At 51.4% G+C, this 27178-nt stretch overlaps 2 protein-coding genes across 11 annotated transcripts in view; one reads left to right on the top strand and one right to left on the bottom strand.

The window, feature by feature from the left end:
* Window positions 1-3251: 3251 nt before the first annotated feature.
* Window positions 3252-8877, top strand: LOC122496408. 5 transcript variants are annotated; one of them, XM_043602644.1, is made up of 5 exons: window positions 3252-3490; window positions 4608-4689; window positions 6269-6433; window positions 7227-7358; window positions 8631-8877. In XM_043602644.1, the coding sequence occupies exons 2-5, from the start codon at window positions 4608-4610 to the stop codon at window positions 8765-8767; spliced, it is 516 nt and encodes a 171-aa protein (XP_043458579.1). In that variant the 5' UTR covers window positions 3252-3490; the 3' UTR covers window positions 8768-8877. The 5 variants fall into 5 exon arrangements, with proteins under 5 accessions (XP_043458579.1, XP_043458580.1, XP_043458578.1 ...); XM_043602645.1 differs by lacking the exon at window positions 8631-8877 and adding an exon at window positions 7850-8624 and having other exon boundaries at window positions 3449-3573; XM_043602643.1 differs by having other exon boundaries at window positions 3452-3573.
* A 15981-nt stretch (window positions 8878-24858) lies between these two features.
* Window positions 24859-27178, bottom strand: part of BCL2L1 (BCL2 like 1) — a 48778-nt gene continuing 46458 nt past the window's right edge. For all 6 annotated transcript variants that reach the window (XM_043602638.1, XM_043602640.1, XM_043602642.1 and 3 more), the window contains exon 3: window positions 24859-26516. In XM_043602638.1, the coding sequence (XP_043458573.1) occupies window positions 26379-26516 (138 nt within the window). In that variant the 3' untranslated portion in view covers window positions 24859-26378. The remainder of the gene's footprint in view (window positions 26517-27178) is intronic.

Genomic DNA, 27178 nt, shown 5'->3' with positions numbered 1-27178 from the left:
CGTTCTCAAACATCGCCTCTGCAGCTCTGCAAAAAATTCCCCTTCCGCCGAACACCGCTAGCTTCGCTCATTTCGTGTGCAAAGTGGGGGGACCGGTCGCCGTTGCTGCCACCAGCCGGACCCCACCTTCAGCACCGCCCCCTCCTCCGGGAACTTCTGCCCTGGGACGGGAGCTGTGCAGAGTGGTCAGACCCGCCCAAAGGGGGTTTCCTCCACCTTCCAGGCCAACAGTCCCTTCCCGTCCCAGCGAAATCCAGGCAAGGCGTCGTCCCCAGGACCGGAAAAACTGTCATTAGCGGTCTTCTCTGTGGCAGCTCTGTTTCGGCGTTTGTTCTGACCTGGCCCTTCGGCCCACAGTTGCCGAAGCGTTTTCTGGATTGGCCCCTGGAGCTGTGGGTCGGCGGATTCCGAAATCACAGGCCCTTGCCATTAATTAGCCCGCCTTTCTGCGGCAGAGCGGGATAGGCCTTGCCCGCGATCCTGGCCACGCCCCCTCTGCTCACCAGGCCCGCCCAACTAGCCCCCCTTGCTTAGGGCCCCTAGGTTTTCCGTTTCCAGTCCCAGTTCTAACACTACAGTCCCCGCCCCTAAGAATAAGCTCCACCCACCCCTGCATTGCCCCGCCCCTCTCTCCCCGACACCCACCTCCCTATCTCCCCCGTCCCGCTCCTCCAGTCCCAGATCTCGGCTGGTTCAACAGGCTCCCGGGGCTCCCGAGGGGCTGGGGGCAGGGGGCCCCGGCGCTTTGTCCAACGCCTTTTCCTACTTTCGTCTTCGGGTCCTTCGCGAAGCCTAGGTCCTCCTCAGTATTCCCTCTGGGAATGGTCCTGTCCGAAGCCTGAATAGTCTGTAGGGGAAGAGGGGTTGGGGGTCCTACCAGCAGGATGCTGGGGACGTGGCTCAGGTCTTTTTATCTTGGCAGAATCTCGGGAGCTCCCTGGATCTGATAAAACGAGTAAGGGCTGCCCCTTTCTGTAGGCTCCCACTGAAGGGTCGGAGCGGTGGGGCCAGGGGGAAAGGGGCAGATTCCGCTCATCTCCCTTTCCTGCAGTTTCTGCAACCCCACCCTGCATTCCCGTGTAGGGTCCATCGCAGTAACTAGCCTGTAAAGCCCCATCCGAGGCCCTCCCCTCCAGTGCCCTCCAAGGTTCCCAGGGAAGACTCCTGCTCGTTGGCCCCGGGGGCCCCTGGGTGACCTACCTTATGGGGGAACCTATTTCCAGGTTCGGGGCCATCACCCTGCAGGCGGTTGTGCTGCCTTATACCAGTCTTGGGCCACCGGAAGCCTGCCTCCATTTACTCATCCCAAGCCGGTTTCTCCTACAGATGTTCCTCATCACGGCATTGCCCCACATCTGGTGCCTAGAGTTCGGACAGAAGCTGGGGTGGGGGAGAGGGCAGGGCAGAACATTCCCCAAAGGCCTTTCCTTGTAAAATCCTGTGAGAGATGGGGAAACTGAGGCCCAGAAATGGCACAGCTTGGCTACCAGCACGGCAGCAGCAAAGCCTACACACCAGCCATTCTCTCCAGCGCAGCAGGCATCTGCCTGCCCCTGGAAAGTTCTGACAGGACTTAAGGCATGCTCTCCCCAGGTTGCCTGAAGGAGGGTGTTCCCTGATCCTTTGTCCGTAGGGCTACTCTTCAGGACACCCTGGTCAGCATCAAAGAGGTAAGGTGGTCCTCTTAGGGGTCGCTCAAACCTGGAATTCCCTTGGTCATGGAGAAGAGGGTGGGACAGCTCCCAGGAGTAACCAGGGCTAATCCTGGGAGCTGAGGGTTTCCTCTCATGGAGATCCAGGAGAGTCCCACACTGCCTTCTCACAGCTTTGAGTCTGTTGCTGCTGAAGTTCAGAATGGAAATGTGCATCCTGCCCACCCGAGGGTCTCTCTAGCACCTTCCCTGAGTCTCTGCCCTTCTAGGTTCATCTACCCCCTGGGGATTAAGCCCCTCCCTCCAGACACTGGCTAGAGCAGGTCCCTGTGGCCTCACTGGCTAGAGGAACCCTGATGGATGGGTGGGCACTGGACACACTTCATAGGCCCAGAGCCGAGAGACATAGAAAGCTCTGATCCCAGGCCACAGAAGGGATCCCCAGCTTTCATTCATCAGTCCACCATTAGTATTCTAACAATCCCACGCCACATTTCCTAAACTCATGCTCCACTCCATTTAACAATATCACTCCCCTACTTACCTCTGGTGGCTTCCCATCTTTAAAATAAAATCTAAGATCCATAGCATGGCCTCTGAGGCCCTACTTGGGAGTCTAGCCCCTCTCCAACTCTCCCCTCTACCTGTCACACTCTGGCCAAGATGGCCTCTCTCTGTTCTTTGAATACACCTGTGTTTTTCTGCCTCTGGGCCTTTGCACAGGACTTTCTGCTTGGAACTGGATTGTGAGCCCTAAAAGGCCAGGCACTGTTTTTGGATTTGTTTGGCTCTATATCCCCAAGCATTTACCTTGGGGGCACTCAATAAATGCCAGCTGTAATGGATCTTCATAAATAATTCTTTTTTCCCCTAACTGCGTATTTATTTATTTTTGAGAGAGAGAGAGAGAGCAGGGGAGGGGCAGAGAGAGAGAGGGAGACACAGAATCCGAAGCAGGCCCAGAGCTGTCAGGGCAGAGCCCAACCTGGAACTAGAACTCAACAACCCCTGAGATCATGACCTGAGCCAAAGTTGGACGCTTGATCAACTGAGCCACCCAGGCCCCCCCTTAATAAATAATTCTTGAGTAAATGTACCTGATGCTTTTCTGTTGACTTATCTAACCTTTACAACAGCCATGTCAGATAGGTACTATCATTAGCTCCCTTTTCTAGAACATAAGACAGGTACTCAGAGGTTCGTCCTAGGAGGCCTAAGAGGTTAGGCCACTTGTTAAGGGCCACACAGCTAAGATTTGAACACCAGAGGGAGGCTTTTATTCACCCCCACAGGGTAATTGGCGGCATGGGAGCAGGGTGGTAGGTACACCACAGACCAGCTCCCAGATTCTAGATGTTTGTGGGCTTGCTGGAGCAGGAAGCATTGAGCCTGGGCTGGAAAGTTGGCAAGACTGGGTCTGGGCAAAGTCACTAAGAGAGCATTCCAAGTGCAAAGAAGGCAATGAGCAAAGGTGCGGAGGGAGGGCGATTCAGCTCCTGGGACTACCAGAGTCAGAGGGCTGGGCCGGCCCAGGACACCCCGCCAGCTGGGTCCTGGGCGCTGTCAGCTGTCTCCAGAGGCAGGACCCCCGGGGGCGGGGAAATCGAGGCGGGGACTCACTCTGCGGCCCCCCTCCCCGGGCTGGGGGGCCCGGGTGTCTCCAGGGACGCGGGCTGGGCGCTCCCACGCCCCGCTGAGGCAGGACGTTCCCACGCAGGGGTTGGCCTTGGGAAAGGCTGTAGGGCGGGCCTGGGGGCGGGCGCCCGCGCTCTGGTCCCTCTGCCGCCCATTCTCCGTTACTTGTTGGGCTGACCTAGCTCGCTGCGCTGAGCAGGGAGGTGAGTGAGTGGGTGGGAGAGCCTGGCTGCCCAAGGCTGGCGGGTGAGGGATGCGGCGGCTTGGACCCCTGCTTTCGCCACCGGTGAGGATCCGTGTGGTCCCTGCCATCGAGTAGGGTCAGGAGCGGGGGATGGTTGGGGGGGGGGGGGACGGGTCCTGGCAGCTGAGAGTTGAGGACTCCTTGGGAATTACCCTCTCTCCAAATGTGGGGCACCATCTCTTTCCCCAAATGTAGATGACTCCTTCCCTCTCTTCAAATGTGGGGCTCCCCACTTACAGACAGGAGCCCTTCCTTCCCAGATGCGGGGGCCCCCTCTCACCACACATGGTACACCCCCTCCTTCTCTCTATTGGGTGCCCCTCTCTCTCCCCAGATGCGGGAAGGGGGGGTACTTTTTCTTTCCAGAAGTGAGATACCTCCTTCCTCTCCCCAAAACGTGTGCTCCTCTTCCTCCCTCTGACCCACTTTGGTCCTTGTCCTCCTCTAAAGCCCCTCCCCACCCCCATGGGAGCCAGACTCTGAGACTTCCCTGGGGGGTGGGGGCTTGGGCTCAGCCTGTCCCCTTCCCCCACCAGATCCACCGCAGAGCAGGCTTTGTGAGCACGTAGGCAGCCAATTAGGGAGGAAGGGGTGGGGGCCAGACCGTCTGTGCAGAGACCTTGGCAGATGGCCCTGTGAGGAAGAGAGGTAGCCCCAGGCCCTGCTCCCTCCCTACCTGGACTCCCACCCAGTTTCCTCAGGGAGGGAGAGCAAACAGCCCAGGGAGGTTTCCCAACATGGCCTGGCTGAGCTGGAGCTGGGACCAGAACCCTGGCCCACAGCGCCAAACCGCTGGGACCCTGCCTCCGGGAGTTAGGCCTCCTCCCACTTCTCAGATGGTTCACTGAGGTCTCCCGAGGGGGGCTCCAAGTGTCTAGGACCCCCATCTCCCCCCACCAGGATCGCAGACAAAAGTAGAAGGGTCAGGGGCATGAGGGTGACCTCGAAATCCACAGACGGACCCCACCACCACCTGTGAAAAAGGGTTTCTGTATCTGGGCCCTGAGGGTAGGGGCAGAGGGCAATGTGGGGCAGGACTCACACACACACACACACACACACACACACACACACAGATGTTCTTCAGAGCTGTCTGGAGCTTGGTGCTGAGGAAAGGAGGACCCAGGATGCGGCAGATGCACAGCCCGGGAAGCGCTGGTAAGACCCGCACACCCCACCCCTGTCCAACTCCAAGGCTAGGGGTGGGCTCCTGCTTGCCAGCTGCCCTGGGTCTGCCCTAGACTGTTTTCCACAATCCCACCCCTTGGGCCTGGATGCTCCAGGATCTGGAGCTCACATTTGACAGGGTCCCCTTCCACCCCAAGCTTCCTCGGGGCCTGACCCCCCCACACCTTGGGCTCCTAGGGCCTTTGTGTCCTGAGGTGGAGTGTGCTGATGGGACCTTGGACCTCCTTTCCAGACCCTATTCAGAAAAAAGAGGCCTAAAGCAGGAGAGACTTCAACCACATAGCAGAAGGGCCTTCTTGACCCTCCGGAGAATAACGGATAACGTTCACTGAGCCCTTACTATGTGCCCCAAGCTGTGATCAACATTTCACACAGACTAAAACACTCAGTCTTCATAACAACCGTGTGAGGTGGATGCTGGGCTGTTATCTCCATTTTTCAGATGAACAAACTGAGGCCCGGAGGCCTAGGTATTAAAAGAGCCCAAAGCAGTTCCAGCACTGTCCTGGCAAGGTGGTACCAATGCCCTCCATGTGGGCACCTCTGGTGACAATAAACAGAAGCTTGATCGAGACCCTCCTGGTGCCCAGCCTTGCTCTGGACACCCTGGACACCCACACGGAGCCCTTGACGCTTAGCCACCAGGGAAAGCTTCTAGGAAGGAAGCCAGTCGTAAAACGGCCCTCTAGCAGTGGAATTGACCGAGCGTCTGCTGCTAGGCGCGGCGCTAACCCTTTCAAGTATATTATCTTGAGGCTGCCCACGACAGCGTGCGGCGGGAGCTTACTGTCCCCGCTTTCCAGATGAGGACACTGAAGCACAGTGAGGTCAAGGGGCTCGCTGGAGCTGGGGTGGGTGGAACTGGAGTTCAAACGCAGCTGACTGCAAAGCCGTGCCCTTGACCGGTGGTCAAAGGCACGCGTATGGCGCTTTACAGTTTGCAGAGCAGGAGTACATCCGCCACGTCAGGCTCATCTCACTCAGCCTTCGTCCCACCATTGCCTTTGCCTGCCATGCCCTCCTCACCTCGCCTCTTCCCAGAGAGCACAAGGTTTGAACCCAGAGGGGCTGCCTTGCTCCTTTTCGCTCTGTGAGTTACAGCAAGTCACTTAGCTGTTCAGTTTCTCTGTCTGTAAAGTAGACAGATAACAGTCTCGCCTGGCTCAGAGTGACGCGGAGTAAATGAGTCAATTCACCTGAAGGCCTTAGAGTGGCTCCTGGCACACAGTAAGTGCTCAATAAATGCAGCCCTCTTTTTTTTTTTTTTAATGTTTATTTATTTTTGAGAGAGAGGGAGAGCAAGCAGGGGAGGGGCAGAGAGGGGGCAGGGGTGGAAACAGAGGAGCCGAAGCGGGCTCCGTGGCGACCGCGGAAAGCCCGATGCGGGGCTCGAACTGGCGAGCCATGAGATCATGACCTGAGCCGAAGTGGGATGCTTAACCAACTGAGCCACCCAGACGCCCCGGTGCAGCCCTCTTTTTTAATATTATGGTTAGAGCTGGGATGTCCCAGGTGCAGCCTGAATGTAGCTCTTCTGTTGTACCTGCAGCCCACAGCAAGGAGAAGATGCCCCCCTACACTAACTACCATGCCCAGCGCTCCTACCCCATGCCCGATGAGCCCTTCTGCACAGAGCTCAACGCTGAGCAGCGGGCCCTGAAGGAGAAAGAGAAGGGCAGCTGGACCCAGCTGACCCATGAGGAGAAGGTGGCCTGTAGGTATCGGGGGGAGGGGGGGGCTGGCTGGAGAGAGCGGGCTGGGGGGGGATGACTTTGAAAAGAAGGGCCCCCACTCAAGACAGCCAGAAACCCCTGAACGCCTGAACTCATACCTGAGGGGTGAAGTTTATCCCTTTGTTCATCTATTCTCTTATTCATTCAACTGTTTGTGCACAGTCAGATGCGAGGTGATGCCGGGGATACAGGAGTGAATCACCCAGATGGTTCCTGCCCTCAGGGTGCTCTCAGGCCAGTGGGGGAACTGACACAAACCCAGATAACTGTAATATGAATTCTGCGGCTAGGGCGAGGTGTGTGTGTCCAAGGGGTTGTGAGGACCGGAAGGAGAGAGACATGGAATCCTGGCGGGCCTTTCAGAGGAGGGCACATTCTGGCTGGCCTTGAATGATAAGGACGAGGGTGCTGCCTGGTAGTGGGAATAGCATGGGGAGGGATGTAGGAGCAGGAAAGTGTGGGCATCGCTGAGTGGTGTGGGGGGAAGGAGCAGAGAGGCAGGTGGGTGGGAGAGCAGGGGCCTGACCCCGGGAAACCGGAGGGATGTGCAATCCCAAGTCCTGCCCACCAGAGGTGCCCCCAAAGGACTCACATTTGGATCCTGCTTCTGGCCATGCTTTGCATACGGTCGATGTTCAATAAGAATTTGCTGAATGGACAACACCTGTTTCAGGGAGGGGGCGGCTGGGAATCCCTGAGGCCAAGACTTGGTCCAGGGTCCTCGGAATCCATGCACCCGAGACCCCTACCTCCTCACCCCTCATCTGCCTCCAGTGTACCGGCTCCAGTTCCATGAGACCTTCGCGGAGATGAACCGTCGCTCCAATGAGTGGAAGACAGTGATGGGCTGCGTCTTCTTCTTTTTTGGATTCACAGCTCTGATGATTTGGTGGCAGCGGATCTATGGTGAGTGGCAACAACCCTCCCCCCCCCTTGCTACCACCCGGGGCCACGCCCTTGTGGTCAGAGCCACCAGCCAAACTCTTATAAGGCAACTCGTCTGAAGAGTTTTGAAAAGTCCCCCAAAGAGGTGTAGGGTGAAGGGCAGAGCACGGCTGCCTCGGTTGGGATGTAGGGGCTCTGCCTCTCTGGACCTCAATTCCCTTGTCTGTGAAATGAAAATAACAGTGCCCACATCACAGGGTTTGTGAGGATTTAATGAGAGAGCCGAAAGCCAGCGTCTGGCACATAATCATGAATGGTAATGTTACTGATTGCTGTTATTAGCCATGGATTTTTCTGTAACAAAGAGTCACAAACATACAAGAGCTTAAACAAGATACAGGTTTTGTTCCTCTCTCACAAAAAAGGCCTGGGGGAGTATCGAGACTGCAGTGTCAGGCTCCTTCTGTCATACTGCTCTGCCATCCTTAACGTGAAGCTTTCTTCTTGATAAGGTGGCTGCCCCAGCTCCAGCCATTAAAGCCTACATTCCACCCAAGAAGAGAGAAGAGAGACCTCTTTAAGGTCCAGAAGTTGCGCACGCCACTTCTGCTCACCACCCGTTGGCTAGAGGCGATCACATGACTGGGTCTAGCCACAAGGGAAGCTGGGAAATGTAGTTTTCAGCGAGGCCGTCACATGCCCAGCTGTCTATTACTACTGAAGAGTGATTCTCAGAGTATGAGACCCTGGACCAACACCATCACTTGGGAACTTTTAGAAATGCACATTCTCAGCCCCAGTCTGGATCTACCAAGTCAGACACTTTGAGGGTGGAGCCCAGCAATTGTGTTTTAACAAGCTCTCCAGAGTGATTCTGCTGCCCACTCGGGTTGGAGAGGCACTACTCTGGAAGAAAGGAGGGGATGTTGGGGAAGAGCTGGCAGTCTCTGTGCCAGCTGACCTCACCTCTGATGGCCTCACCTTCTTTCTTCTTCTGCGAGAGTGTGATGTGAATTCCCGCTTTGCTTGAGGATGAAATGAGAGAGCCTTTGGGAAAAAATTTATCCTAGCCCAGTGTTTGGGGCTAATAGGTGCCCATAAAGATATTTTCCTTCTTTACCACACACTGGGGTAGAAAGTACCAGTGACTCAGGCAGGCCGGGTCAGCCTCAGGGACAAATGGACCAGGAAGTAAGGTATGAGCTGTGTAGGGAGCTCTGCCCCCAGACCTTCCCTGATGCACACCTCGAGGCATCTAAAATGCCCTTGTCCCCACCCGTGCCTTCCCCGCAGTGTTCCCTAAGAAGCCCGTCACCCTGACGGATGAGTGGAAGGCCCAGCAGCTCCAGCGCATCCTGGACATGAAGGGCAACCCCGTGCAAGGGCTGGCCTCCCGGTGGGACTATGAGAAGAAGGAGTGGAAGAAGTGACATGGCATCCTGGCTGCTGTCCCTGCAGCTCCACCCTGGCCCAGGGCCTGTGGACGGCCCTTTCTTCCTCTTAATCCCAATAAAGCTGGCCTGTTCTCTTCTGCCTTCAATCTCCACCTCTTTACTTGCCACAAACCCTTCATTACATCTAAAGTCAAGCAGTGTAGTGAGGGAAGGACAGGAATAAGCCACCTTCCGGGGGCCCAGAGCCCAGGTAGTCAGGGAGGGCTTCATGGAAGAGTAGGGACTAGGGCTTAGTCTTAACAGGTATATGGCATTAGGAAAGGGAGGAAGGGGAAGGGAAGGTTTTCCAGGTGGAGGGAGTGGCTTGAGCAAAGGCAAATACACTCCTTTATTCAGTCAATTAACAAATATTTATTGAGCACCTACTGTGTGCCAGGTATTAATCCAGGCCATGGGGGCCCAACAGTGCATAAGACAAAGTCTCTGGCCGCATAGTGGCAGCATTGGGAGACACAAAAATGAATGTGTAAGTATAACATACAGTATGTTACGCAGAAATGAAGAAACAAAACAAAGTAGGGTAAAGGGACAGAGTTAAAAGGAGACTGGAGGTGGTAAGTGGAGGCCTTTTAGAGGAGGTGGCATCTGAGAAGAGGTCTGAATGACATGAGGGAACAAACCTTGTATCAAAGGCAGAAAAGCGGGGCACTTGACTGGCTCAGTCAGTGGAGCGTGTGACTCTTGATCTCAGGGTTGTGAGTTTGAGCCCCACGTTGGGTGTAGAGATCACTGAAAATCTTAAAAAAAATTTTTTTAATGTTTGTTTATTTCTGAGAGAGAGAGAGAGAGAGAGAGAGACAGAGCATGAGTGGGGGAGGGGCAGAGAGAGAGGGAGACACAGAATCTGAAGCAGGCTCCAGGCTGTGAGCTGTCAGCACAGAGCCCGACACGGGGCTCGAACCCACGAACTGTGAGATCGTGACCTGAGCCAAAGCTAGACGCTTAACCAACTGAGCCGCCCAAACGCCCCCAAAATAAAATCTTAAAAAAATAAAATAAAAAGACAGAAGAGCAAGGGCAAAGACTCCAAGGTGGGATTCTGGTCCGTGTGGGGGACCTCACAGAGGCCACAGGGGCTATAGCGGAATGACTTAGAGAATAGCAGGAAGGTGTGTGCTGGGGAACAGGGTTGGGCTTGGGGCAGAGAGCAGATTATATGGGGTCTCACAGGGTTTTAGTCTTATTTATTTATTTATTTATTTCTCCGTGCCCACCGTGGGGCTTGAACTCACGACCCTGAGATCAAGTCATGTGCTCTACTGACTTGCCTGGGGGAAGCCAGCCAGGCGCCCCCGTGGGGTTTTATTCTAAGTGTGAAGACCTCCGAGAAGCAAATGCCAAGAAGGAATTAAACGTGGAGAGTTAAGGGGCTGATGTCTGTGAAGGATAGAGAAGAGAGGGAGCGGGAGCAGGTGTCGAGAACCCTCAGACAGCGGCGCAGTGGTGCAGGTCTGAGCTCTGTGGGAGGAGGGGAGGGAGGAAGGAGGGCAGGGGAGGGAGAGCCTCAGACTCTACTGTGCTGTTGTAAATGGCGCTGTTTAATAGGAAGTCGTCAGCATAAGCAAGCAAGCGACTCTACAAAGATGTAAAGAGAGCAGTGACAGCTATCCTACGGAGAGCACCCAGGGAGGGTTGAACTTGGAAGTGGAGTGCCTTCCCCAAGCTGGGGTTTAGACCTCATTGGAGCAGGTGTGGTTGAAGCCCACGGCAGCGCAAGGAACTTTGCTGGGTCACCCGGACCAGAGCTGATCCACAGTCAGGGGGTGGGCAAGAAGCAACCCTCGGAGGCCGGAGGGAGCCGAGGCTGGTGGGCAGGTGGGATTGGGGCACCTTTGCAGATGTGAGGCTTGGAGCGTGTGGTATCTGCATTAGGAGCGTTGCAAGAAGATGGTCCTTAGGTCCGAGGGCTGCAAGGTGCTGAGAGACTGTGAACACTGAGCTCATGGCTGTGGCAGATCATGGCCGGGCATCCTCACACACTGCTGACTAATCACACGGCTGTGCACGTGCACACACACACACACACACACACATCCCAGAACCAGAAAGAGAAGCCTTTCCTCCTGAAATGTCCCCTCCAGCACCCTCTCCTGGCAAAAAGCTTAGCGTCTCACTGTAAAGGAGGAAATGCCAAGTCCAGATCATTATGGCAGAGCAGGTACTGAAGGGTGAATTTGGAGCCGAGAAGCGAGAGGTCGATAGCCGCGCAGCATCTTTGTGACAGTCTCGGCCAGGCCAGTGGGGAGCCCCAGAGCAAAAAATATCCATTAGGGGAGTCCTGTGTTGGCCGAAAGGGACTCCTCCCTAATAACACCCCTGTGCTCCGTCCTCAGCAGGGAGCAGCCCTGGGGGACAGTAGCCTCAGCGTGCGCGAGCACTGCAGCACTTCTGAAAGAGCAGTGGCAGGAAGTGGTCATACCACCCACCTTACAGCAGGTTCTCTCAAAGAGAGACCCGAACAGCACATCTCCATGGACACCCTCGATGCCATTGGAGGCATTTAACAGGGCAGTCAGGACAACAATATTTATTCAATCACCAAATAGTTATTTGCATCCACTGTGTGCCAGGGGGGTACAGAGCAAATGAGACCTCATTCAAGTGTCATGAATTCCGGGTCCTTATGAATCTGACATGCTGCAATGGGGAGACAGACATTAGCCAGACGGCCACTTTAATAAGTTATAGTGCAAATGAATGCTAAGAAGAGGCGGTACCTGGTTGAACTGACCAACAGAGGGAAACTGCACTCATCTAGAGAAGTCGGAGGCGGCTTCCCTGAGGAAGTGTCCTCAGACTTGTGATATGGAAGGTGACTCATAACTAGGTAACAGGGGTGGTAGAACAGCATTCTAGGCAGAGAAAAGCATGTGCAAAGGCCCTGTGGTAGTGAGGACCACGGCATGATAAAGGAAATAAAGGAAGCCCGTTGGGCTATCACACAGAAGAGAAGGAAGATCTGGACTAGGACGGGTGGGGGAGTAGGAGACTCACACAGGACTTTGTAGGCCCTGCTGCCCCTACCGAAGAGACACATGTGGGGGAAAGCAGGGAAAGATAGAGCTGGGGGAGTGTGTTGGGGCCAGAGTATGGGGAGTCTTGCACATCGATTTGGTTTTTATCTGAAAGGCAACTGCCTGGTCCTGGGCTCTGTGTGGTATGAGAGACCCATTGTATTAGCCACTGCCTTAGCATGAGAGATGCTAGGGATCCAGAGACAGAGCCGACAGGAGCCCTGCCCTCCAGATCCCCCAGCCAGCTGGGCAGGACTGATACAGACACAGCCAGCTGGAGGCTCATGGGGTGTTAGCTACAGAAATGGTCAGCAGTACATTTTGACCTCATTGTTCTGACCCAGCCCCTCGGCCAAGGCAAACAAATCAGATGTTAAACTCGTCAGTTTTTTCGCCTGCAGTAATGCTGTGTAACAACCCCCAAAACTTGGTGACTCACAACGTTGAGCATTTATTTCTACTTTCATGGGCTTGTGGGTTGGCTGAGGCTCTGCTGGGATCAGCCAGGTTTAGTTCCGGACTGCGGGTTAGTACTTTGGTTTTCTGGGGCGTCTTTTAGGTTCTTGGACCCACTAAACAATTCCCTGGACTCCAGGTGGGTGTATGAAAATTCAACTCAATTCGGACACTGTGTACTTGGAAATAGCATCAGCTTCCACAGGTTAAGGGTTCGGTCCGTGAGACTGCCCCGCCCCCTACTTTAAGACGCCCCCCCCCCCCCCCCCAAGGCCAAGCCCAGGTTGTTACCTGCACTTTTGACGGACTGGCTGTAAGTCGGAGGATCCCACGACCCCTTCCTTGAGTTTGATCAATTTACCAGCACACCTCACGGAACTCGGGAAACCCACTTACTCACTGGATTACCAGTTTCTTATAAAAGGACATAACTCAGGAAGAGCCAGATGGAAGAGAGCATGGGGAAAGGCATAGAGCTGCCATGTCCTGTCCGGGCATTGCTGTCATCACATCTCCACGTGCTCACCAGTCCAGCAGCTCTCCGAACCCTGTCCTTCTGGGGGTTTATGGAGGCTTCATTACATAGCCATGATCGATGAAATAATTGGCCATTGGGGATTGATTCAACCTCCGGGGGGGCTCCCTCTCCCTCCCCAGGAGTGGGATGGGGTTGGGGGCGGGGTGTGTGGGAACTGAAAGTCCAACCCTCTAATCCTGTGGTTTGTTCTCTGGGCAACCCGCCCCAAGATGGGGTCCAAAAAAAAAAAAAAAAAAAAATCACATCATTGACATAACAAGAGACACCTTCGTGGCTCTCACCACTTCAGGAAATTCCAAGGGTTTCAGAAGCTCTGTGCCAGGAGCCAAACAGGTAGATTTCTTAGTATAGATCACAACATCACAGGCTGCCGTGACAAAATACTACAGAGTGGCTTAAACGACAGAAAACTGTATTTTCTCACAGTTCCGGAGGCTCCAAGTCCAAGATGTTGGCAGGATTGGTCTCTCCCGTTGCGTCTCTCTTTGGCTTGCAAAGCCACCTTCCTGCTACATCCTCACATGTTCTTTCCTTTCTGCATGCACGTCCCTGGTGTCTCTTTGTATGTCCAGATTTCCTCTGCTTACAGACACGCCCGTCAGCTTGGGTTAAGGCCTTTCCTAATGACCTCATTTTAACTTCGTTACCTCTTTAAAATTCCTATCTCCAAATACCCTCACATTCTGAAGTTAGGGCTTCAACATAACGAATTCAGAGGAGACGTGACTCAACCCACAAGAGTTGGGTTCAAAGTGATTCCATGTGTCTCCTTGTTCTGGGAGCTGTGGGCACTGAGGGCATTTTTGTCTCTTGGAAGAAGTCAGAGACTGCCGAGGGGGCAGGGGAATGGTTAGGGACACGTGATGCTCTTAAAGGCCGGGCTCCACAGAATCAGCACCACCTTCCACTGGTCCAAGCAAGTCCTCTGGTGTTCCGGTTACCGTTGCTACCTTCCAAACCACCCCAAAACGTAGTGGCACAAAGCAGCCATTTTATTCTGCTCGCCAATTCTGTGGGTCAGCAATTCAGGCAGGGCACAGCGGTTACTGTTTGCCTCTGTTCTAGAATGTTTGAGGTCGCGGCTGGGAACACTCCAGAGGCAGTGGCCAGAATGTTCTGGAGGTGTTTTCACTCTGGTGGTTGACGCTGGCTGTCAGCTGGCCGAGCCGGCCTGCTCTGTCAACGGGACATCCTTCTTTTGTGGCCTGCCCGGGTGGTCTCTCTGTGAGGGCTAGTTTGGGCTCCCTCAGAGCCTGGTGGGCGGGTCCCAAGAGAGCACTCCAAGAGAACAAGAAGAAAGGGTATTGCACTCTCACGATCTAGCCTCGGAAGACACATAGCATCACTTCTGCCGAACCCTGTTGGTCAAGGCACTCGCAAAGCTCCACCCGAGTTCAAGGGGGAGCGGACGTGGACTTCCCTACCCGATGGTCACAGTGTAAGATGCAAGATGCACGTGAGATGGGAAATATGGTTGTGGCCACCTTTGGACTATATAGTCTGCCACCCACAGCCAAGCCCAACATCAACGGGCAGAGAGATAGCCTCCGTCGGAGTACACGTGGCGAGCGTGGGGTGGAGCGAAACTGTGAGCAAATACCACCCCCTCTCACAGATGGGGAGAAGTAACCAACACACAATCATGTTGATAAAAGCTAAAACTGACCCACAGTAACTTGGATGTTGACAAAACTTCAAACAGTAACATTTTGACATTTAGATTGTCAAATTTAGACCTGAGAATTCTGGTGAGGGGCGCCTGGGTGGCTCAGTGGGCTGAGCGTCCAACTTCGGATCAGGTCATGATCTCACGGTTCGTGGGTTCAAGCCCCGCATCGGGCTCTGTGCTGACGGCTCAGAGCCTGGAGCCTGCTTCGGATTCTGTGCCTCCCTCTGTCTCTCTCTCTGCCCCTCCCCTGATCATGCTCTGTCTTTCTCTGTCTCTCAAATAATAAAATAAAACATTAAAAAAATTTTTTTTTTTAATCGGACCAAATAGAAATAATGGATACTAGCAGACAATGCATAATGGCAGAAAACCCTTGAAATCAGATGTGGATGGGGCGCCTGAGTGGCTCAGTTGGTTAAGCATCCGACTTCAGCTCAGGTCATGATCTCATGGTGCATGAGTTCGAGCCCCGCAGCGGGCTCTGTTCTGACAGCTCAGAGCTTGGAGCCTGCTTTGGATTCTGTGTGTGTCTCTCTCTCTGCCCCAGCCCCACTTGTGCTCTGTCTCTCTTTGTCTCTCAAAAATGAACAAATGTTAAAAAAAAAAAAAAAAAAAAAAGGAATGAAATGTGGGTAAAAATGACTGAGGGGAGAATCACATCTTGTTGGCAGCATTTACTCCACAAGGTCAAGTTGATTGCAATGCAAAACATAATTTTGTAAAATTAAATTTAAAATGGCAAACATTGGAAAGAATTTGACTTTGGTCATAAAATAACTGATTGAGGAATAAAATTGACTTCAGGCAGCTTGCTCAAGAAAGCTCTCTCTTAAAAAAAAAAAAAAAAGCCCTTTCTTGATGTGTTAGAATGAGTGTAATTCTGATAAAAATATTTGGAGTCAAAACTCATAGTCAAAATAGCCTTGGGATAAACACAACCATGAGGTCAAAATGTCCTGTAATAGTAAAATTATCAGTAAAACAAAGAAAGAGAGAGACTGCAAAGACAGATAAGGAACTAACAAGTATTTATCTGTATGAGAGACAGAGGGCTGATTTCCTTAATATGTTAAAAAAAAAAAAACCTGGGGGGTGCCTGGGGGGCTCAGTCAGTTAAATGTCACACTCTTGACTTTGGCTCGGCTTGGGACATCATCTCACGGTTTGTGAGTTCAAGCCCCGAGTCGGGCTCCACACTGTCAGTGCAGATTCTCTGTCTGTCTCTCTCAAAATAAATAAGTAAATGTAAAAAAAAACCAAAAAACAAACCTGGGGTGCTGGGGTGGCTAAGTTGGTTGATCTCAGCTCGGGTCTTGATCTCAGGATTGTGAGTTCAAGACCCATATTGGGTGTGGAGCCTACTTAAAAAAAAAAAAAAAGGCACCTGGATGGCTCAGTTGAGCATCGACTCTTGATTTTGGCCCAGGTCAAGATCTCAAGGGCATGGGATTGAGCCCTGCTCTGGGCTTTGCAGTGAGTGTGGATTCTGCTTAAGATTCACTCTCTCTCTCTCTCAAATTAAAAAATATTGGGGCACCTCAGTTGAGCATCCGACTTCAGCTCAGATCATGACCTTGCCATTCCCGAGTTTGGGCCCCACATCAGGCTCTGTGCTGACAGGTCAGAGTCTGAGGCCTGTTTTGGATTCTGTGTCTCCCTCTGTCTCTCTCTCTCTGTCCCTCCCCCGCTCATGCTCTCTCTCTCAAAAATAAACATTGGGGCGCCTGGGTGGCTCAGTCGGTTGAGCGTCTGACTTCGGCTCAGGTCATGATCTCACGGTTTGTGAGTTCGAGCCCTGCGTCGGGCTCTGTGCTGACGGCTTGGAGCCTGGAGCCGGCTTCAGATTCTGTATCTCCCTCTCTTCTGCCCCTCCCCCACTTGCACTCTGTCTCGCTGTCTCAAAAATAAAATAAACATTCAAATAAATAAAATAAACATAAAAAAATAAGATAAGTTTATTGATACTTGTTTTGTGCTTGAACACACAGCCTACCCTGTAGCACGTTTTCATGTGTATGGAAGAATATGTATTCTGCTGTTGTCGGGTGGGGTGTTCTATAGATGTCTGGTAGGGCTGGTTGGTTTCTAGTGATGCTTACATTGTCGATTTCTTCTCATTTCCTTTTGTGTATATTTTTAAAATATTCTCTTCACCGTCACCATGGGGATTTCAATTAACATAGGAAATTCAGAACAATCTCGCATTGATACCCATTTAATTTGAGTAACATATAAAAACCGCTCCATGCTCCCCCTTTCCGTTATTCTAATTATTCTATCATTCTAATATTTTTCTATTATTTTGTCACAAATTGTATCTTTATACATTGTGTGCCCATTAACATGGAGTTCTAAGTTTTTAGGCATTTGTATGTTATTTTTTAAATATTTATTTATTTAAGTAATCTCTATACCCAGCATGGGGTTTGAACTCACAGCCCTGAGATCAAGAGTTATCTGCTCCTCCTACTGAGCCAGCCAGATGCCCTCCCTTTTTTTTAATCCATTTGTGTTTCGTGTTTTTAAAATACACGCTTTTTAAAATAATTTTTTAAAAGTTTATTTATTTAGAGAGGGAAGGGGGAGGGGCAGAGAGAGACAATCCCAAGCAGGCTCCGAACCGCCAGCACAAAGCCTGACGTGGGGTTTGAACTTGCGAACCATGAGATCATGACCTGAGCTGAAATCAAGACTTGGACGCTTACCTGACTGAGGCACCCAGGCACCCCTATCCCTTTGTATTTTAAATCATGTAGGAGACAAAGAAAGTTATAACCCCAAAATATAATAATGCTTCTTTTATATCTATGTAGTTACCTTTATCAGAGTTCTTTATTTCTTTATATGTCTTCAAATTTCACTGATTTGTACTCTTTATCATTTCCTTCCTCCTTCTTGCTTTGAGTTTACTTTGCTCTTTTTCTAGTTTCTTGAGGTGGGAGCTTAGATTGTTGAATTGAGACTTTTTCTCTGTTCTTTAAAAAAAATTTTTTTTTAATGTTTATTTTTGACAGAGAGACAGAGCATGAGTGGGCGGGGGCGGGGGGATTGTGGCACAGAGAGAGAGGGAGACACAGAATGTGAAGCAGGCTCCAGGCTCCGAGCTGTCAGCACAGAGCCCGACGCGGGGCTCGAACTCACGAACCGTGAGATCACGACCTGAGCCGAAGCCGGACGCTCAACCGACTGAGCCACCCAGGCGCCCCGACTTTTTCTCGGTTCTGATGTGTGCATTTCTGGTACACACTTCCCTCTCAGCACTGCCCTTGCCGTGTCCTGCAAGTTTTGATATGTCATGCGCTCATCTCATTCAATTCAATGTGTTTTTAAATTTCCCTAGAGTCTTCTTCTTTGACTCGTGCATGATTTAGAAATGCGTTGTTTAGCTCTCTGAGTGTTTGGAGATTTCGTCTCATCTTCCTGTTGTTAATTTCCAGTTTGAGTCTCCTGAGGTCAGAGAACGCATCGTGTGATTCCCATTCTTTTAAATTTGTTGGGGTTTGTTTTTTGTTTTATGTCCAGAATATGGTCTATACTGAGATATATTCAGCGGGCACTTGGAAAGAGTGAGTATTCTGTTGTTGAATGCCACGTTCTCTGAATGTCAACTGGATTCCATTGTTGATGGTGCTGTAGAGAGTTCTTCTATATTGCTGGTGATTTTCTGTCTAGTCGTTCTGTCAGTTGTTGAGAGAAGTGTATTGTTAATTGTGGATTTGTCTGTTTCTCTTTTCCATCAGTTTTTGCTGCTTGCGTGATCTTTTTTATCCTTTTTTCCTCCATCTGCCTATACATTTGAAGTGAGGTTTTTTGTTTTGTTTTGTTTTGTTTTAAGTTTATTTACTTACTTTGGAGACAGCGTGAGCAGGGGAAGAGCAGAGAGAGAGACGGAGAGCGGAGCCTGCCAGACGCAGGGCTCGAACCCACAAACCGTGATGGTGGTTGCCGTAGGTATAACATCACGTGCACATAACACAGTCTACCAGCACTTTGAGTGAAGGGTAGAAACTTTACCCTCTTCACATCCCTTTACCCACTTTCGTTGTTGCCAGGTGGGGGTGGAATCGTGGGCTCCTAGTGTGTCTGCATCGACGTGTGGGAAGGAGGAGGCAGGCGAGGAGGGCTCGTTACTGGCCAGCAGACATTTAAGTCCTGGCTCCCTTGGCCTTACGACATCCCACACTGATGGGAGTGTCTGGGCACCTTGACTCATGAGGTTGGACGGAGTCACCAAATCCCCACTTGGCCTTCGCTGATGTGGATAAGGCCACTGTTTTTCCCATGGTGTTTGGCTGGAGTGGAGCTCTTACTGTCTAGAAATGTTCTACCCTGCTGGCTTGTTCCTTTCCTAATCCCTTGACTAGACAAAGTAGGCTTTTGTTGGGGCTGTGTTGTCTTTTCTGTGCCCATTGGCTTTTTTTGGGCAGCCAAAAAAGCCAGCTCCAGCTTCTTTGGCTCCAAGTCTGGGATCTCTGAGACAAAAAGAAAACCCATAGGACTTGCCACTGGGTCATTCCTGGGGTCCTGAGGTCCCTGGCCTGTCTGCCTTCTCTTCACTTCAGTTTTCTTATGCTTGTTTTATATGCAATGTCCAGGGTTTTTAGCTTAATTAGGTGAAAAAGGAAAAAGCAGATCTGCTTCATTTTCCTAAAAGTGCGAGTATAGATAGAAGCAGGGTCACTTGTCTGGAGGAGTTTCTGCCAGGCTGCATTTTACCGATTGCGTTCCGTGTAGCACTTCTTGTGCCCCTGTATTTTCCATCCGTGGTGGTTACATTTAGAAGCTTCGGTCACACGCAGAGCCGACTTTCGACAAGAACATTTCAGGGGCGTGCTGTGTTCTCTGACCGGGAGGCGCACGATGGCAGCGTCCTTGGGTGCCATTTGCAGCCCCTGCCGGTCATTGTGTGGATTCATTAACTTATCAGGGACACAGATGGCTTTCAAATTATTAAAAGACGCCAACCTCAATTAAGAGTTTTGAAAATGAAATTTTAAAGTATAGGGTACTGTTTTTTTTTTTTTCCTCAGCCAGATTGACAAAAGATCAAAGAGTGTTCACGCGGATGTTGGCAAGGGTGCAGGGGACACGCAGTTCCACGGGATGACAGCTTTGGCTGTCTCCATCAAAATAACACATGCATATATCCTTTGGCCCAGTGATTCTACTTCTATGAACATCCCGTGGGTGTACATGTGTATGTGCAAAATGACGGATACACCAGGCTGTTGATTGCAGTACTGTTTGGATTAGCAAGAGTTGAGAACTACCAAATTGTTCCTCCCTCCAGGAGAGTTTCCCAGCTGGTGTGCTACATAGTTTCGTGAGCTGTGGCAGACATGTTTTTGCCCCGGCCATGTGCCCTTAAGCCCGTCCTCAGAAGTCACGTGTAAATTTGGTGGACAGCTCTCATTCAAGGAACGGGCGCCTTGCCTTGTCCTTTTGACCATCGGTTTATGCCGGGCCCAAGCCTGGGGCAGGCAGGAAGTGCCAAATGCTGGGGAGAAATACACGGGAGCAGCCCTCAGCCAATGAGGGATGGGAGTCGTTCAATGAATACATTGAGGTTCTTGTCCCTAGAACGTTCTACATGTTTTTCAAAGGATGCCCTGGAAAAGAGCCCCATTGTCTCAAGTGGCAATTTACGTGCCATTGTACCCTGTGTTGGCCTGCCCTGCCTTGCTGTCCCTGCTGTTCTAGGATCACCACTTAAACTGCTTACACCTGAATCCTTACTTTAGACTTCGTGTTTAGTGGATATCCATAAGAAGACACAGAGCTTGGGCAGTTGGAGTCCCAAGACTAATCCCCTCAGGGGTCCTTAGAGCAGTGGTAGGGGATGATGGAAGGGGGTGGTCTGACAGCTTAGCCTAAAAGCACGTACATTTATGGTGCCAGATGCCATTCTTAAGCACTTCACAAGCATAAAACCTGCACTAAATCTGCATAACCACCCATTATTATCATCTCCATTTTACAGGTGAAGAAACTGAGGCACAGGGAGGTTAAGGGCACCGGGCTATCCTAGGAAGTATGGTTTCAGAGCCCTGCTCCTAACTGCTACACAGCCTATGTCTCCTCTGGCCCTCACCACTCCACCAGGATGCGTTGAGCACGGCGAAGGTTGGGCTCTTTTTCCTGGATGTCTACTGCAGGGATCAGCCACGGGGCACGTGGCCACCCATCCTCCACAAGGACCTTCACACAAAGTCTGTGGAGCCACCGGAGAAATTTGTTTTCCAGGTGCCCCAGGAGCTTGGCATGAAGTCCAGGTGAGACTGATGTGTCTAGAAGGGATGGTCAACCAGCTGCAGAGAGATGTCCTGCCACATGAATGGTTTGTAAATAAGGGCTTTATCATTATTTTTATTTATTGCTATTATTTTTACAAGGCACTTAGGACAGCGAACAGGTGTTTTGTTTTGTTTTGTTTTGCAGGGGGCGGGGTGGGGGGCACTGAATAGTTGTTCTGCTTTGCAGGGGCGGGGTAGGGGGCACTGTTTTTTACATCAGTGCAATTTGAGCTGAGCCTTCCTGACTAGGCTTGTTGGCTAGCCACTGCATTGTTTATATTCCCCTTTATTTTATTTTCAGAACTTTTTCTTTCTTATGCTTATATTCTTGGTACCTCAGTGTTTTGTTTTTTAATATTTTATCTTTAAGTAATTTCTACACCCAATGTGGGGCTTGAACTCACAACCCCGAGATCAAGATCAAGAGCCAGCCAGACACCTTGATACTTTTAAGTATCGATGTTTTAAGAGTGACTTCCTCAAATTTTAAGATTGGCAAATATTATCCCGATAGATTTGTCTTATTTGATTTTTTCAAATGTTTATTTTGAGAGACAGAAAGAGCAAGTGGGGGAGGGGCAGAGAAAGGAACAGAGAGAATCCCAAGCAGGCTCTGCACTGTCAACACTGAGCCCAACACAGGGCTCAATCCCACAAACTGGACCATGAGATCGTGACCTGAGCTAAAATCAAGACTCAGACGTTTAACCAACTAAGTCACCCAGGTGTCCCTGTCTTATTTGATTTTTAATAAATATCCATGCTCTAATGTTAGAATTCTGGTCATATGAAGTATTAATTCCCTCCTAAATTATTGAAACTGCCCCATTCCTGAGGGCTCATACATGAACACTTAGCTTGAACAATTCCGTGCAAACAGCCCATGAGTTCTTATGAAATTTAAATGGTTTTACCACAAAGTCTGTCCCTGCCTTCTTTCCTTCCTTTCTCCCTCTTTCCCTGCCTCCTTTCCTCTCTTCCTGTGTGCTGTGCAGCCTTGCCTAGTGTTAATAAGTCACAATCTTCTCAAAAAAAAAAAAAAAAAAAAGACTGGAAAGCTTTATGTCATTTCCTGTGTTCTGGAACTCATCATTACTTTAAAATACCTGAATGAGGAGCATCTGGGTGGCTCAGTCGGTTAAGCGGCCGGCTTCGGCTCAGGTCATGATCTCACAGTCCGTGAGTTCGAGCCCCGCGTCGGGTTCTGTGCTGACAGCTCAGAGCCTGGAGTCTGTTTCAGATTCTGTGTCTCCCTCTCTCTCTGACCTTCCCCTGTTCATGCTCTGTCTCTCCCTGTCTCAAAAATAAATAAAACGTTAAAAAATATATATTTTTAAATACCTGAAATGAAAAAGTTCATTTGGATTTGAAATCCACTTGAATATATTATATTTGTCAATTAAATAAAGGGAAGAGCTGTTGGAATGTTTAAATATAATTTCAATTGTAAGCTTTGGGATGGTTAAATTTTTTCTTTTAGCACCTACTTGCAGCTATGAAGTCTCTTGTTGATGTCAACTACCAAGAATTTGAAGGGATCATCATTAATAAGCCTTGATTGGAAATTGTGTGAACCATTTTGATTATAAAAGCTCATATAAAATATTTGTGTCTCGGGGCGCCTGGGTGGCGCAGTCGGTTAAGCGTCCGACTTCAGCCAGGTCACGATCTCGCGGTCTGCGAGTTCGAGCCCCGCGTCAGGCTCTGGGCTGATGGCTCAGAGCCTGGAGCCTGTTTCCAATTCTGTGTCTCCCTCTCTCTCTGCCCCTCCCCCGTTCATGCTCTGTCTCTCTCTGTCCCAAAAATAAATAAACTTTGATAAAATATTTGTGTCTCTTAAGGAATAAATTTTAAAATAGGTATATTGCTGTTTCAAAGTTCATTATGAAATATATTTCATTTTTCTCATTATAAATATAGTATATAGAAATGAATTCCGTCCCCTTCCCCGGACCCACATGGACAGTCTGAAACTCCTTCCAGCTTTTCCTCAGTGTGCAATTTCAGTATTTTATGCACATGCCATAGCATGTATAAAGTTGGAAATCACTGAGTTAGATAGAGGTCTGGTTAAAATACTACACAGCTAGAATAAATCATGAAGCTGTCATGAGTACTGATAACTGTTGAACCTGTATGATGAGTACACGGGGATTCCTGTATGAGTATGTAAACGTGTATAAGACATTACTTAGGGAGAAAATGCAAGGCAGTGTAGGTCTGTTACCATTTGTGTAAAAAAAGGCAGGGAGGATAAAAGTATATTTGTATCCATGTATTTGCCTGTATGTGAAAAGATGTTTCCAGAAGGATCAAAAATCTGAAGAGGGGCCTGAGTGGCTAAGGTAAAAGAGCAGGGGCAAGGGACACATTGTGGGGATAGGGGTGGGGGAAATGCTGGAGACTTTGGTGTTGAACTAAAGAGAATGATGACCCTGAGCACAGGGACAGCAGTGGCAAGCTCTGAATCTAACACCCAACGATTGGAAGTGTAGAGGTCCTTCTGGTGAGCCGGATGGAGGACGCAGGACACCGGGGAAATCTGGCCAGGTGGGAGACAGAGGTCATGGGCGCTACGGAAGGGCAGAGGGAGTGGGCGTGGCCTCAGGTCTCACCAGCCTCGACCACCAGGGGGCAGCCAAGCCTGCTCCTGAAGGCGTGAGGGGCGGAGCGTCCGAGGCAGGTTCCCGCCTCCAGCTCCGTCCCCGGCTGGAGCGCCCGCCCATAGGGTCCTCGTTTTCCCAGACCCTTTCGGGACCTCGGCTGCTACAGGTGGAACTGTATAGGAAGCCCGCCCCATGGTGGGGTCATCGCTGCCGCACCCTCCCCACTCCCTCAACCAGCCTCCCCCAAGCTCTTTTGGGTTATTTCATTCAATCTGGACCACAGTCGTGTGAGATGGGTACTGCCATCAATCCCATTTACGGAGGTGCAAGTTGGAGCACAGAGAAGGTAGGTAGCTTGCCCAAAGTCACAAGCCCAGGAAGGGTGACCCAGGAAACACACCTGACTTGCCCACCCTGAGAACCAGAGCCTTAATCAAACCATGGCTCCTTCACTGGTCTCCAGGTTTCTACTCTGCTCCCTTCCAGAACCTTCTCCACACAGCTGCCAGAGGGTGTTTTGGGGCCCTACGGGGGCATATCATTCCCTGACCACTTCCCTCTGGCTCTCACTGCCCTCAGGATCAAGTGCAGCCCCCTCATCCCACCGCTCTGGCATCACCTTGACCCAGGAGGCCTTCTCAACTCGACACACCCATTTTCCTTCAGCCTGAAGAAAACTTATTCACCCTGTGCACTTGCTTCTTCTTCACCAGGACCACTCTTCTTGCTTCCCCCATTCTTTTAGTTAACTCCTACATTCTTCCAGCCCTAGATCTCATTACCTCGTCTTCTAGGGAGTCTTCCCTGACTCCTGACTCCCAGACAAGCTCAGGCTCCACATTAAATACTGTTGGGGCACTCACTATGAGCCTCTTAAGTTGCACTGGCCTCAGAAATGTGCTTCACTTTTGTAATTATAATGGTGTCACCATTCCAAAAACTCCCCAATCACCCTTGATTCCTCTTTCTTGACCGATTTCTAATCCATCAGTAAATCCTGTGGGATCTACCATTAAAATGTTACCTCAAGTCTGACTCCTTCCTACCTCCTGCCCCACTAGGTCCTTCATTAGTCTTGCCATTCTTCCTCATGGTCACCCAGATTCCACCTTTGCCCTCCAGCAGCCAGACCCATCCTTGTATTGGTCTGTTTTCCCAAGAATGGGAGTTCCATAAAGGAAGGGCCTTGTTCACTGCAGAATCCCCAGGGCTCTAGGATTGTGCCTGTGCCAGGCAGGCCTCAGTAAATACTTGCCAAGTGGCTGTTTCTTCCCCTAGAATGTCAGTTCCTGGGGGCAGGGACTGTGTCCCTCCTGTTCACGCACAGCCCCAGTGGCTTGGCATACAGCAGGCACTCAATAAAAACCCCATCAATGGCAGGTGGAGAGATTCAGGCCCAGAGGGAGCTCCCCTGCAGCACCCCTGCCCAGCAGCCAGCCGCACATCCCCTCCTTCCCCAGCCCGGGGCACACAAGAGCCCAGGTCCTTTGCTCACTGAGTCAACACAGTTTATTACTGAACTGCACTTTCACCTTCACACAGACTATTTCAAAGAGCTGGAACAAGTGTGGGGTGGGGGCTGAGTTGGGGGGGGGGGACAGTTGCCCCTAAGGAGCCAGGACCCCCAGCTGGCTTCCCCAGACCAGGGCAGGGGAGGGAGCATCAGGCCGTTCAGTCTCCGGGCACCAGCTCTCCACGTGCACACGCACAGCAAGCCAGCAGCTCCTCACACATAAATACAGACACGCTTAACAAAAATAGTATATCATCTTCACAAGGAATAAAAACTAGTCTCGAATATGTACAGCAGAGAGCCCGGGATGGCTAGGGGTAGGCCGGGACCCCCGGGGATGAGACAGGCCATGGGTGGAGTAGAGGGAGGCCTGAAGGACTCCTGGCCAGGCCACTCTGACCTTGGCAGCCTGGTGACCCAGGCTGAATGGGGGTGGGGCACACACCTGTTTGACCAGGTAGGACTGGCCCTTCCAGCCACCCCCACCTGCACCTCGTGCATCAGGGTCTCCTTCCTGCCCTTCCTGCCTGAGGTAGGGAAGACTCTAGGGCTCCCACAGCTGCTCCCTGTAGCTCCCCTTCACGTCTGGGCCGAGGCCCCCGAACCCCTGAACTCTGTGGGCAGCAGCCCAAGGCAAAGATGCCACAGGCTGATCTCGCAGGAAGTGAGGCAGCTGAGGCCATAAACAGCTCTGGGGCACCTGCCTCGGGCCCAGTTGGTCCCTTAGTAATGGTCATGGGAGCCAAGGGAAAGGAAGGGGAAAGGAACTAGGGTGGTGCTAAACTGCAAGGGCCACCCTAGCTTTGGCATGGGGTGCTTCCTGCAGCTACAGCCCCCCACCCTGGGTGGGGCTGGCCTCTAGCCAGAGGCCTCTGGAGGACACTGGGATTGGGGTCAGGGACTTTGGCCAGGCCAGAGGTGGAGAGGGGGTCCTGGTCCTTGTTTCTTTATCCCAAGCAGCTTGAATCCCTAATTAGTCAAAAGTGGCCCCTAAGTGGCTCTTGGGAAGGTGGGGATGATAGGAAGGGGACCTAGATCCTGGAAGGGATAGGGAATGATCAATTCTGAGGCCACAAACATCAAAACGAAGGCAATCTAGTCTCTCCTGGGGAAAAGGGTCAGAAAACTTTCCAGCTCCCTGGCAAGAAAGCATTCTCAGGGAGGCTAAGGGGTTGGGGGGTTCCACCAAACAGGCAGGGCCCTCCAGCCCCCAACCACATATACCCCCACACCTGCCAGCTTCCATGGGGCAGATTTTGGGGAAACTCTGTGGGTTCTGAGGCCAGGAGAACAGAGGTGTGGGGAAGGCGGCTTTCACAGAAGCATGGTAGATTTCTAGAAAACTAATTGCAGGGGACCAGGTCTAGGCCCAACCCTGTGATGGGTAGGTGGCCACAGGCTGCATGTAGTGGTTCTCCTGGTGGCAATGGTTGCTGGATAAAGGGATGTGGTGGGGGCAGGGTAGGGCAGGGAGGGTAAGTGGGTGGTCAGTGTCTGGTCATTTCCGACTGAAGAGTGAGCCCAGCAGAACCACGCCAGCCACAGTCATGCCTGTCAGGAACCAGCGGTTGAAGCGCTCCTGGCCCTTCCGGCTCTCGGCCGCTGCATTGTTCCCGTAGAGTTCCACAAAAGTGTCCTGCAGGGAGAAGAAGAGAAGGTGCTATTTGAGTCCTTTGACAGTAACATGGGGGGTAGGAGAAGGGGGCCATCTGCTGCAATGGTGATTTGAAAAACTATAGCCATCCGTGCCTCCTCTGGGCCAGATACAGGGTTAAAGGCAGCCCTTCTTCCTGATGCCCAGCTGGGGATGACCAACACACATTATTCTTGAGATAACAGGTGCAAAGCTGGGAAGGAGCTTTGTCCAAGGTGAGCTGGCTAAAAAGTGGTACTGGAGAACCTGCGGGAAAGAGATAGGTAGGGGCAGGGAGGTGACAGGAGGCTAGGTGGCTGGAGCAGAGGGCAGGAAAGAAGGGGACAGGGGAGAAGAGGGTAAAGTGGTGAGCGAGAGCTGGCTCATGTGTGGTCTGGAAGCAGAGGAGGAGCATGGAGTTGAGTCTGTGAGTAGCCTTCCCACTGCTGTGACACAGGGAGGGGACAGGGAGGGAGAGGAGATGGGGCTAAATTCCCAGTGATTCAGGGGCAGGTCAAGTCTGGGGATTATGAGCCAAAGGCTCCTTCTCCCGCTGGAGGGAGCCTCTGGCCAGGATGAGTGATGGGTAGACAGAGCGGGGCAGAGTAGAGGGGCAGCAATGATGACGCAGGACTGGGACAGGATCTAGGAGGCCCTGTCCATGT

The sequence above is a fragment of the Prionailurus bengalensis genome, chromosome A3 (assembly GCF_016509475.1).
Source record: "Prionailurus bengalensis isolate Pbe53 chromosome A3, Fcat_Pben_1.1_paternal_pri, whole genome shotgun sequence".
Lineage (NCBI taxonomy): Eukaryota > Metazoa > Chordata > Mammalia > Carnivora > Felidae > Prionailurus > Prionailurus bengalensis.
This window is presented reverse-complemented; position numbering and strand designations above follow the sequence as displayed.